Genomic DNA, 13042 nt, shown 5'->3' on the forward strand with positions numbered 1-13042 from the left:
TCCTCCGTCCGCCAGAAAAAGTGGGATCTCCCAGTGGCCACCCATTTTAATTTTACTTCCCATTCCGATATGGCAGTCCACGACCTCCTCCACTGTTGCAATGAGGCCACACTCAGGTTGGAGGAACAACACCTTATTCTGTCTGGGTAGCCTCCAACCTGATCCCATGAACGTCAATTTCCTGAATTTCTGGTAAGAGCCCCCCCACACACACTCCTTCACCATTCCCAACCACTTTTCCCTCTCTCACCTTATCTCCTTGGCTGCCCATCATCTTCCTCTAGTTGGTCCTCCACCATTTCTTCTTTCCATGGCCTCCTGTGCTCTCCTATCAAACTCCCTCTTCTCCAGCCCTGTATCATTCACCAAACTACAAACTACTTCTCAGCTCTTTACTTCAACCCTCCCACTTCAGGTTTCACCTATCACCTCACCCACCTTTTAAATCTACTCTTCTTTTCCTCTCTAGTCCTGCCGAATGGTCTTGGCCCGAAACGTCAACTGAACTCTTTCCCATAGATGCTGCCTGGCCAGCTGAGTTCCTCCAGCATTTTGCGTGTGTCAATTGGATTGGATCGGACAGGATTGACTCTGTTACTTGCATTCTTCATATACATGAGTAGAAATCTTTACGCTACATCTTCATCTGCGACTGAGCACACAACCTTGGGGGGCATCAATGTTCAGCATGATGGAGCTTGAGATGTTGCTGCCAACTCAGACTAAGTGGGGCCTTTCCATCAAAAAGCCCAAGATCCAGTTACAGAGAGGGGTGTTGAGTCCCAACAAGGACAGTTTACTCACCAGCCACTGAGGAATGATCATGTTGAACACCAAGCTAAAGTCAATGAACAACATCCTGGCATATGAAACACCATTTTCAGGGTGGGATAGAACGGAGTAGAGGACCAAGGCTGTGGCACCATTAGTGCACCGGTTTGAGTAGTAGGCAAACCGCGAAGGGTCCAATTTTGCAGAAAGGTACAATTTTATATGATCTATTATCAGCCTCTCAAAGCACTTCATGATTGTTGAAGTCAGTGCCACTGGGCAGTAATTATTTACGCCAGTTACTCCTACTCTGCTGGGCACTAGAATGATATTGGCTGCCTTGAAGCCTGCAAGGACAGTGGACTGTTTCAGAGAGATGTTGGGGATATCCATTAAGACCTGTTACCTGGGCAGCACAGTCCCTCAGCACCCGACTAGCTATGTTGTCTGGCCCTGGAGCCTTACGTGGGTTGACCCTGGCGAGGGTCCTCCTCACCTTGGATGCAGCCAGATGGGGTACCTGCTCCTCAGGAAGAGAGGGGGTTCTCCTCAATGTCCCATCATTCAGTTTGTCAAATTCAGCATTAAAAGCATTCGGCCTATCCACAGAATGCTAGTCTAAAAGGTGACATCCATCGTTAAGAAATTTCACCATCCAGGACATGCCTTTTTCTCATTATACCATCAGGGAGAAGGCACAGGAGTCTGAAGTCAGACATTTGACATTTTAGGAACGGTACCTTTGCCTCCAATTTCAGATTTCTTAATAGAACATGAACCCAAACTCCCTTTTTGCATTACAGTAATTTTTTTTAATGTATTGCCCTGTAATAGGCATCCGTTAGTCTCATGAGACCATGGAATTGCGCCTTGGAAGGTTTCCAGGGAGCAGGCCTGGGCAAGGTTGTATGGACGACCAGCAGTTGCCCATGCTGCAAGTCTCCCCTCTCCACAACACCAATGTTGTCCAAGGGAAGGGCACTAGGACCCATACAGCTTGGCACCAGTGTCGTCGCAGAGCACTGTGTGGTTAAGTGCCTTGCTCAAGGACACACACGCTGCCTCAGCCAAGGCTCAAACTGGCGACCTTCGGATCACTAGACGAACGCCTTAACCAGTTGGCCACGCCCCGTACTGTGCTACAACAGATTTCATGACAGATGTCAATGATTTCTGAAGGCCTTCACATCCTCTCTGAAGTACGAGTCCGACTCAGAACTGCCCTCATACAGATGAGAACACACGGACTTGTTAGAGCTGACCTTCCAACTGTACTCTGCCTTTCACTAAGGTCACAGCTGATCTGATTCGTGTCATCACATTCTTCTCCAATTTCCAGGACATTTGACTCTTCCAGTCCAACATGTATTTCAGTCCCCTCCACACTCGGTGACACAGCAGTCAGACTTGCAGAACATTCGTCTCAGTATGTGTATAAAAGTGGGTTAGTCACAATGCAGCTGGAGAAAAGCTTCAAAATGGCTTCATTGGGATTACTGGGCAAAGTTCTGGTTGCCACACTATAGGAAAGATGGAGAGGAAACAGAAGACATTCACCAGGGTGTTGTCAGAATTTATAAGGAGAGAGCAGATAAACTTGGATTGTTTTCTTTGGAGCGTCAAAGGCTGAGCAAAGCTGGAAGAGGCTTATAAAGTTATGAACAGCACAGACAGGGTAGAGTGTCAATCTCTGGCACTGCCAGATTCTAGAGGGCAGAGCTCTGATATGGCAGCATTTAGCTAAAAGGAATTTCTAAGTGTGGCTTTAAAAACAAAGCAGGGTAGGTGCTTGGAATACCCTGCCAGAGGAAGCGGTGGCAGCAGATCCGACTCAGTGATGTTCAGGTAGGCGCATGGACAGGTAGGGAATCAATGGACTGAGGCCACGGGCAGGCAGATGGGATTAGTATGGACCGGCACTGGGGTCAACACAGACAGGATGAGTTAAAGGGTCTGTGTTATACGAAGGAAATGGGCAGGTATTGCACTCTCAGAAAATGGCAGCAGTGTTACCCGCTTCATTCTGAGGGTCACAAATTCCGGTGAACTGTACTGCTGCCACAAGGTACAGAGGGGACGTCAGGGGGAAGCTTTTTTTAAAAAAATGCACAGAGTGGTGAGCGCGTGGAATGGGCTGCCGGCGGCGGTGGTGGAGGCGGATACAATAGGGACTCTTAAGAGACTCCTGGATAGGTACATGGAGCTTAGAAAAATAGAGGGCTATAGGTAAGCCTAGTAATTTCTAAGGTAAGAACATGTTTGGCACAACTTTGTGGGCCGAAGGGCCTACATTGTGCTGTATGTTTTCCAAAACAACATTTTACCATATATCTCAGTGATAATAAACCTGATACTGATTAAATGGAATGAAACTGAGGAAGAGACATACTGTCCAATCCAGATCAAACGAAAACACCCTGGCAATCTCCCAAGGAAGTTTTCTTTCAATAAACTCAATTCTCATTCTTAATCTCAAACAACACTGCTCTAGCCTTCTCAATCTTTCCATCTGTGGTCCCACAATGAGTTAACTTCCAGACCATTTGACTGAGCCCGAGGATTCCTGTTACTTTAACTACTTTCTGAAGTCCTCCTCCTGCTCAGAGACCAGCGCCTCTCGATATGGGGTGTTTCTTCATTCTTGCTATAAAGTGTTTCAGTTAAATGAGTTTCATCCACCCCAAGACAGTGTATCCGCTTACATCTCAATAGGATGCAATTTCTTTTTCGTTCTCACTGTGTTCTTTCCTGTAAAGATGATATTTTTTTCTCGTGAATGCAGCTTATCTGATGCTAACTGCTCCAGATTTTTCATTACACGTGCATATGACAGTAAACTTGATTTTGACTACAAACGAGCATCTATCGTAGTTCGAGAATCCAACACACCACACAAGCTGCTCTACCTCACCCACTTCGGCAAAACATTACTGGGTTTCCTTACAAACCGACAACTTTGCACATCCTTGTGTTTCCTCCCGGTGAAAAACATCAGTGTACCTCTGTGCAATTGCCTCCGCTGTCACACGCAGCCAGCAGCAACGCTTACACCCAGAGGTCAGCCACTGAATGCGCTGCAGCCTTTTCCACACCCATGGGTGCTCCGGTCCCCACCTCCCCCGAAGGGAACCGGCCGGTGGCAAGGCCGAGGTGAAGTTCCCGGAAAGGGGAGCCCAAGACCTGGCTCGATGTGGCGGGGCGGCCTCCCTTACCTCCTCCGCAGATCCCCGACGTACTGCGCCAGGTACGGGTCAATCTGCAGCAGCTCGTCCAGCCAGGCCTCAGCCGGCAGCTCCACCTCCGCCATGTTTGCACCCGTCAGTGAAGCGGGGCGCCGCGCTCCGGGGTTACGGGGTTATAGCGGGCGACAGGGGGCGGGGCCATGGAGGACTGGCGGGGCGCGGGTAGCCTGGGCGACAGGGGGCGGGGCCACAAGGTATAGACGGAGTCGGAACAACCGGAGAAGCAACAGGGCGGGGCTATGGTTGATAGGGGCGGGGTTAAGGCGATGAAAAGGGGCGGGGCTACCGTGTGAGTGAAAGGGGCGCTGTAGAGAGGGAGGGATATGGGGTGGGTTACAGAGATTGGGGGGGGTTGTGGTTACAAGGGGACTGATGGGGCAGGGTCAGAGAGGGAGGGATATGGGGTGGGGTACAAGGGGACTGATGGGGCAGGGTCAGAGAGGGAGGGATATAGGGTGGGGTACAGAGATTAGGGGGGTTGTGGTTACAAGGGGACTGATGGGGCAGGGTTAGAGAGGGAGGTATGGGGTGGGGTACAGAGATTAGGGGGGTTGTGGTTACAAGGGGACTGATGGGGCAGGGTTAGAGAGGGAGGTATGGGGTGGGGTACAGAGATTAGGGGGGTTGTGGTTACAAGGGGATTGATGGGGCGGTGTAGAGAGGGAGGGATATAGGGTGGGGTACAGAGATTAGGGGGGTTGTTACAAGGGGATTGATGGGGCAGGGTTAGAGAAGGAGGGATAAGGGATGGGGTGGTGTTGAGAGACAGGGGCAGGGCTATGTGGGGCTAAAGGCTGCGTGTCCGCAGGTGAGGAGAACCAAGGGATGGGATGACAGGAGAGCAGAGTGATGTCAATATTGATCAGCCATGATTATCTAGAATGGGAGTGGAGAGTTCCCAGTACTAATGAGGTGGGGAGCATGCTGAAGGGGCTGGGTTGAGTGGGTCCTGAGGAGGTGAGATTGGATGTAGGATTGGTGATGAATGGCATGTTGATGGGAAGAGTGGTGTTGGATGTTCAGGGTTGGGAGGGGTGAAGTTGGTACCAAGGGTAAAGTGAACACAAGCTTTGATTGGAAACCAAAAAGGATAAGAGGTAAGAGAATAGGACCAATCAAGAGTGACAGTGGAAAAGTGTGTATGGAACCAGAGGAAATAGCAGAGATATTTAATAAGTACTTTGCTTCAGTATTCACTATGGAAAAGGATCTTGGCGATTGTAGGGATGACTTGCAGCAGACTGAAAAGCTTGAGCATATAGACATTAAGAAACAGGATGTGCTGGAGCTTTTGGAAAGCATCAAGTTGGATAAGTCACCAAGACCAGACAGAAGTAGTCCCAGGCTACTGTGGGAGGCAAGGGAGGAGATTGCTGAGCCTCTGGTATTGCTCTTTGCATCAAGAATGGGGACGGGAGAGGTTCCAGAGGACTGGAGGGTTGGAGATGTTGTTCCCTTATTCAAGAAAGGGAGTAGAGACAGCCCAGGAAATTATAGACCCATGGTTGGTAAGTTGATGGAAAAGATCCTGAGAGGCAGGATTTATGAACATTTGGAGAGGTATAATATGATTAGGAATAGTCAGCATGGCTTTGTCAAAGGCAGGTCATGCCTTACAAGCCCGATTTAATTTTTTGAGAATGTGACTAAACACATTGATGAAGGTAGAGCAGTAGATGTAGTGTATATGGATTTCAGCAGGGCATTTGATAAGGTACTCCATGCAAGGCTTATTGAGAAAATAAGAGGGCATGGGATCCAAGGGGCATTGCTTTGTGGATCCAGAACTGGCTTGCCCACAGAAGGCAAACAGTGGTTGTAGATGGGTCATATTCTGCATGGAGGTCGGTCACCAGTGGTGTGCCTCAGGAATCTGTTCTGGGACCCCTTCTCTTCGTGATTTTTATAAATGACCTCAATGAGGAAGTGGAGGGACAGGTTAGTAAATTTGCTGTTGACACAAAGGTTGGGGGTGTTGTGGATAGTGTGGAGGGTTGTCAGAGGTTACAGTGGGACATCGATAGGATGTGAAACTGGGCTGAATAGTGGCAGATGAAGTTCAACCCAGATAAATAGAAACATAGAAAACCTACAGCACAATACAGGCCCTTCAGCCCACAAAGCTGTGCTGAACATGTACAAACGTTTGTACTTACCTTAGAAATTACCTCGGGGTACCCATAGCCCTCTATTTTTCTGAGCTCCATGTACCTGTCCAGGAGTCCCTTAAAAGACCCTATCACTTCTGCCTCCACCACCGTCGCTGGCAGCCCATTCCACGCACTCACCACTCTCTGCGCAAAAAAAGTTAAGTGTGAAGTGGTTGATTTTGGTCAGTCAAATATGATGGCAGAATATAGTATTAATGGTAAGACTCTTGGCAGTGTGGATGATCATAGGGATCTTAGGGTCTAAGTCCATAGGGTGCTCAAAGTTGCTATGCAGGTTGACTCTGTGGTTAAGAAAGCATACAGTGCATTGGCCTTCAATCATGGGTTTGAGTTCAAGAGCCAAGAGGTAATGTTACAGCTTTATAGGACCCTGGTCAGAACCCACTTGGAGTACTGTGTTCATTTCTGTTCACGTCACTATAGGAAGGATGTGGAAACTATAGAGAGAGTGCAGAGAAGAGTTACAAGGATTGCCTGAATTGCAGAGCATGCCTTATGGGAATAGGTGAGCGTCCTTGGTCTTTTCTCCTTGGAGTGACGGAGGATGGGAAGTGACCCAATAGAGGTGTATAAGATGATGAAAGGCATCGATCATGTGGATAGTCAGAGGCTTTTTCCCAGGGCCGAAATGGCTAACATGAGAGGGCACAGTTTTAAGGTGCTTGGAAGTAGGTACGAGGGCTATCAGAGGAAAGTTTTTGCCACACCGAGTGTGGTGGGTGCGTGGAATGCACTGCCAGTGATGGTGGTGGAGGTGGATATAATGAGGTCTTTTAAGAGCATCTTAGATAGGTACATGGAGCTTAGAAAAATAGAGGGCTATGCAGTAGGGAAATTCTAGGCAGTTTCTAGAGTAGGTTACATGGAAAGGATTGGAGGATTGAGAAGGTTCCTACCGGGAGTGGGAGCACAGAGTTGGCGTCTGGTGCCAAAGGAAGGGATGAATGATTTTCAGGAGATGCCTGGAGACTGTCACACACTTCTTGACTGTCCAGAGGCAATCCAGAGGTTACAGTTCTATAAAACCATGATTAGACAACAGTTGGAATATTGTGTCATTTCTGGGCATCTTGTTCTCAGAAGGATATGGAAGCTTGAAAGAGGGTGCAGAGGAGATTTACCAGGATTCTGCCTGGATTAGATAGGATGTCCAGTTTGAGTGAGCTGGGGTTTTTCTCTTGGACAAAGGAGAATGAGAGGTGATTTGATAGAGGTGCACAAGAAAACAGGCACTGGTCAAGTGGCTAGCCAAGCTGGCATGATTTTAAAGTGATTGGTGGGAAATATAGGGGCAGGTCAGTGCTCAGTATTTACACTGAGAGTGGTGGGTGCATGGAACATGCTGCCAGGATGGGGGAGAGGTCGATACATTTGGGAAATTTAAGAGATTCTGGATGACAGAATGGAGGGCTATGGGGGAGGAAAGGGTTAGATTAATTTCAGAGTAGGTTTAAAGGTTGGCACAGCATCATGGGCCAAAGGACCTGTAGTGTGCTCTCATGTTCAGTATTGTATGAAATGGAAAATCTGGGTTTGTGCAAGAGGTAGACGAGTGCAGATACAGGGAGCTGGCCCTGAGTTGTGCCTGTGGACAGGAGATGTGTGACGGTCACCAGCCATTTTCTGAATCACATCATCACCCACTACTTGTTGAGAATTACACTCAGTACAAAAATAGAATCCAAAGGTGAAGGTCACTGCAGCTGTGTACACAGTGTGCCCAGAACAGATTTACATTGCACAGCAGCTGTGATGGGGCTGAATTTCTGTCCAGGGATTGTTGGTAGAGGTCACTGTGTTCCGAGTCCAGTGAGGCGTACACGTTTTAGTGTTGCTGTCGCTCTCGGTTTTAGTTCAGCTCCTGTGAAGTCTCATTATGTTAGGCCCAGGGCAGCAACCTCTCCCACTCCAGCAGTCTGTGTCCTGGCTTCGCCAGCCCCTGCTGACAGATCATCTTCTGTCATCACCACTTTCCCTCACACTCAATCTCCCACTGCATTTACAGCAAAATGAAGGGCTACTGGAAAATGATGCTGGTGAGGTAGTAATGGGGGCAAAGAAATGGCAGATGAACTTAATGAGCACTTTGCATCAGTCTTCACTGTGGAAGACACTAGCAGTGTGCTAGAGGTCCCTGAGTGTCAGGGAGCAGGAGTCAGTGCCATCGTATTAAAAAGGAAAAGGAGCTCAGCAAAGTGAAAGGGCTGAAGGTGGATCAGTCACCTGGGCCAGATAGACTACATCTCAGAGTCTGAAGAGCTAACTGATGCATTGGTCATGATCTTCCAAGAATCACTTGATTCTGGCATGGTCCCAAAGGACTAGAAATTTGCACTTAGATTTTCAGAAGGCATTTGATAAGGTGCCACACACGAGGCTGCTTAATCAGATAAAATCCTATGACATTACACGAAAGCGTCACGGTCCCGGCCATCCCTTCCGTTTATTCCTCATGTTCTCCTAATTCCCTTTTCCCCGTGATCCTGCTGCTCCCCTGATTGTGGCACATCTGAATCTCATCCAACCGGCAGCATACGTACCCCGGCTTGCCATCCACTCATCGCCAGATTGTTGCGTGAGCCAGTGTGGCAGTTCACATTCTAGGCCGCCTAGAATTGTGTATTCTAAGTTTTGTTTCTGGGCTGTTGTTTGCCTGTGTTAACTCTGTCTCTCCGTGTTAACAGGAGCATTGCACGCTGCCTGCCTTCCTGTTCATCCTCCTGCCTGCCGTTCTCCTTCAGCCACGCTCACAACCCAGTCTGCATCCCTGCTCTGCCTCGTCCCACCACCCACCCACACTCTCTGCTGGCTCAGCGGTTAAACGCCGCGCTCTCACCCCAGTGACCGAGGTTCGATCCCCAGTCAAACCTCGCTCTCCCCTCTGCTTTCCTCTGCATAATCCTCACTCCCTGGCCTTCCCTGCAACCATTAAAAAACACTCTTCAGATTACTCTACCTCTGTGTCAGTGTCCTGCGTTTGGGTTCACCCGTTCCTCAGACAAAACAATCTGGCCACAGTGGACCCAGCAGACACAAACATCATCCAACAAGCCCTCGCCAGCCGGGATTTCCTACGGGGACAGCACGACCATCTCCTCCGGGAGGTCATGGAGAATCTCCGTTCCCTGTCTGCTCACGTCACGCAGATCAGTGACCAGGTGGACCGGGTCTCCACTCATATCACTCATCCCACACCTGGAACCCAACCTAGCCAGCCAAGCCAGCCCAGACAGCCTGTAGCGGTAACCCCCCCACAAGTTTCATCAACACCCCCGTCCAGAGAGCCTCACGTGCCAGAGCCGGAGCACTACGCTGGAGACCTGGGGAAGTGCCAGGGTTTCCTCCATCAGTGCTCCCTGGTGTTTGAGCAGCAGCCATCGACCTACTCCACAGATAAGTCTAAAGTTGCTTATGTCATGGGGTTGCTAAGGGGAAACGCATCAGCATGGGCCACAGCAGTTTGGGACAACCAACTTGATACCTATTCCTCTTTCTCCAATTTCGTTGCGGAGATGAGAAAGGTCTTCAATCACCCAGTCCGGGGTAAAGACACTGCTAAGTGTCTCTCTCTCTACCAGGGCTCCCGCAGTGTTGCTGAATGTTCAGTGGAGTTCCGGACGTTAGCAGCCGATTCAGAGTGGAACGATGAGTCGCTCCAGGGCGTATTTCTGGGTGGACTTTGTGACCTGGTGAAGGACGAGTTGGCGGCGAGAGACGATTCCGACAGTCTGGATTCCCTGATCTCCCTGGCCACCAGGTTGGACAATCGCCTTTGAGTGCTGTAGAGAGAGAACTGGTCGCCTACCACCTTTGGACACTTCTCAGCTCTTTACCGCCTCTCACCAGAACAAGCCTCTCTCCTCCTCCTGCACCTGAGTAGCTCCCAGGCTGGCCGCTTCGCCGCCCCAGGAGGGGAACCCATGCAGCTGGGGCGGACCACCTTTCTCGCGTGTACGACTCCGGAGAATGGGAGCGGGCGAGTGTCTATATTGTGGTCAGTCCGGCCACTGCCTTGCCACCTGTCTTCTTCGGCCAAGAAGTGGGGCTCACCAGTAGCAGTGGGGACCCTGGTGAGCCAGACAACATTCCCTGTCGTCCTCCAACCCCAAATGCAGCTTCCAGCCACTCTGTGTCATAATCAACAGTCCTTACCTCTGCTAGCGCGAGTGGACTCTGGCACAGAGGGAAAGTTCCTGGACAAAAACCTAGCCCTCCAAGCCGGAATTTCTCGTGAGCCCCTGTATACCCTCCCGGATGCCAATGCGCTAGATGGTGGACTCCTGGCCCGTGTCACGCACTGCACAGAACCCCTGCTTTTCCTTCTCTCCGGAAACCATCGGGAACAGATACGGTTCAATCTAATCTCCTCTCCTCAGGCCCCTTTAGTTCTCGGCCATCCGTGGCTAAGCCGTCATAATCCCCATATCAACTGGTCCACCGGGAAGATAGTCAGCGGGATCTTGTTCTGCCATTCCTCTGGCCTGCAATCAGCCCTTCCCCCAGCGGAGTATGATCAGTTGGGATCCAAAGCTGACCTGCATACAGATACCAAAAATGAAGAAATTGTAGCAGGGAAAGAAGATATTGTACATTTCGAGTTAAAGGGATGGCATTTGTGAGAAAATGAAACAAATAGTACAGAAGAAAAATCTGAAAATACCTTCTCAAGTCTAGTGAAAAATTTGAAAATGATCAGTCTAATAATGAAGGAACTGATATAGAAAATTCCCCGTTGCATTTCAAAGAAAGCAGACTGGATACTAAGGAAATTGCACACGCTACTCCAGGAAACATGGTGCAAATTGAAAATTTGATAAAATCTGAAGACAAATTAGAGGAGAGATCTGCTGTAGTGGATGAACCAGTTGAAGCCACACCAGTTCAAGCAGAAGAGGAGGAAACTCCAACACAATCACAAGAAAAGACGACAAGGGTTGGAAATAAGGCAAGAAACCTGACCAGTGATGTACGTAGCCAGAATAAACCAACCACTCATGCAGCTAAGAAAGCAGTCCTGAGCATTTGTCTGTAACTGAGCAAGAAAAGCGTTCACTGACTTCCACAAAAGAGAAACCAACAATTGATTTAAAGTCAGGAAATTCTCCAACACCAGTATCAGTTACAAGATCAAGAATTCAACCATCTCCTGTGGTTAAACAAGGGTGTAAAAGAGAAGCAAGTTCAGAACGCAAAAGACGACAACATCAAACTCAAGCTACCCAGGTCCATGTGCATTCATCCCGCGTTCCACGTCTCCCAATTGAAACCTGTATCTGTCAGCCCTTCGTGTCCCCCTGCCGAACCCCCTCCATCCACCCGGGTCGTCGACAATCTGGACAAGCCTGGTGGTTCGCCTGGAGCCTCCCATTTTGGTGGGGGGGGTACAGTCACGGTCCCAGCCATCCCTCCCGTTTATTCCTCATGTTCTCCTAATTCCCTTTTCCCCGTGTTCCTGCTGCTCCCCTGATTGTGGCACATCTGAATCTCATCCAACCAGCAGCATAAATACCCCGGCTTTCCAACCACTCATCACCAGATCGTTGCTTCAGCCAATGTGGCAGTTCACACTCTAGGCCGCTTAGAACTGTGTATTCTATGTTTTGTTTCCGCGCTGTTGTTTGCCAGTGTTAACTCTGTCTGTCCGTGTGAACAGGAGCATTGCACGCTGCCTGCCTTCCCGTTCATTCTCCTGCCTGCCGTTCTCCTCCAGCCTCACTCACACCCTAGTCTGCATCCCTGCCCCGCCTCGTCCCCTCGTGCCGCCGCCCACCTACACTCTCCACTGGCTCGGTGGTTAAACGCCGCGCTGTCATCCCAGCGACCCGGGTTCAATCCCCAGTCAAACCTCACTCATTCCTCTGCTTTCCTCTGCCTAATCCTCACTCCCCGGCCTTCCCTGCAACCACTAATAAACACCCGTCAGATTACGCTACCTCTGTGTCAGTGTCCTGCATTTGGGTTCACCCGTTCGCCGCAACAGAACGATACTGGCATGGATAGAGGAATGGCTGACAGGCAGGAGGCAGCAAATGGGAATGACAGGGGCCTTTTCTAGTTGTCTGCCGATGACTAGTGGTGTTCCTGAGCGGTCAGTATTGGAACCACTACTTCCCACATTGTTTGTCAATGATTTAGATAATGGAATTGATGGCTTAGTGGCAACATTTGCAGATGATATGGAGATAGGTGGAGGGGTTGGTAGTGCTGAGGATGTAATGCAATTGCAGAAAGGCAGAAGAAATGGAAGAATGGTCAAAAAGTTGGCAGATGGAATACAGCTCGGGGAAATGTATGATAATGCATTTTGGTAAAAAGAACAGTAGTGCAGACTATTATCCAAACGTGGAGAAAGTTCAAACATCAGAGATGCAGAAGGACTTAGGAGTCCTTGCGCAACTGAGGAGTCCTCGCACAACTTAGGAGTCCTCACGCAAGGTTCGCAGAAGATTAGGGTAGGCTAGGGTGGTGGGGAAAATGCTAGAGTCAGTTATTAAAGATGTGATAACAGCACATTTGGAAAGCGGTGAAATCATCGGACAAAGTCAGCATGGATTTGTCATGTCTGACGAATCTCATAGAATTTTTTGAGGATGTAACTAGTAGAGTGGATAGGGGAGAACCAGTGGATGTGGTATATTTGGATTTTCAAAAGGCTTTTGACAAGGTCCCACACAGGAGATTAGTGTGCAAACTTAAAGCACACGGTATTGGGGGTATGGTATTGATGTGGATAGAGAATTGGTTGGCAGACAGGAAGCAAAGAGTGGGAATAAACGGGACCTTTTCAGAATGGCAGGCGGTGACTAGTGGGGTACCGCAAGGCTCAGTGCTGGGACCCCAGTTGTTTACAATATATAT

At 49.3% G+C, this 13042-nt stretch overlaps 1 protein-coding gene and 1 long non-coding RNA gene across 6 annotated transcripts in view; one reads left to right on the top strand and one right to left on the bottom strand.

Annotated features, from left to right (window-relative positions):
- Positions 1-4258, bottom strand: part of gbe1b (glucan (1,4-alpha-), branching enzyme 1b) — a 523715-nt gene extending 519457 nt beyond the window's left edge. For all 5 annotated transcript variants that reach the window (XM_072259817.1, XM_072259815.1, XM_072259814.1 and 2 more), the window contains exon 1: positions 3984-4258. In XM_072259817.1, the coding sequence (XP_072115918.1) occupies positions 3984-4078 (95 nt within the window). In that variant the 5' untranslated portion in view covers positions 4079-4258. The remainder of the gene's footprint in view (positions 1-3983) is intronic.
- Positions 3842-13042, top strand: part of LOC140198788 (uncharacterized) — a 39438-nt gene continuing 30237 nt past the window's right edge. The window contains exon 1 of the long non-coding RNA XR_011886239.1: positions 3842-4015. This is a non-coding gene — a long non-coding RNA (uncharacterized lncRNA). The remainder of the gene's footprint in view (positions 4016-13042) is intronic.

Source organism: Mobula birostris, chromosome 6, assembly GCF_030028105.1.
Source record: "Mobula birostris isolate sMobBir1 chromosome 6, sMobBir1.hap1, whole genome shotgun sequence".
Classification (NCBI taxonomy): Eukaryota; Metazoa; Chordata; class Chondrichthyes; order Myliobatiformes; family Myliobatidae; genus Mobula; species Mobula birostris.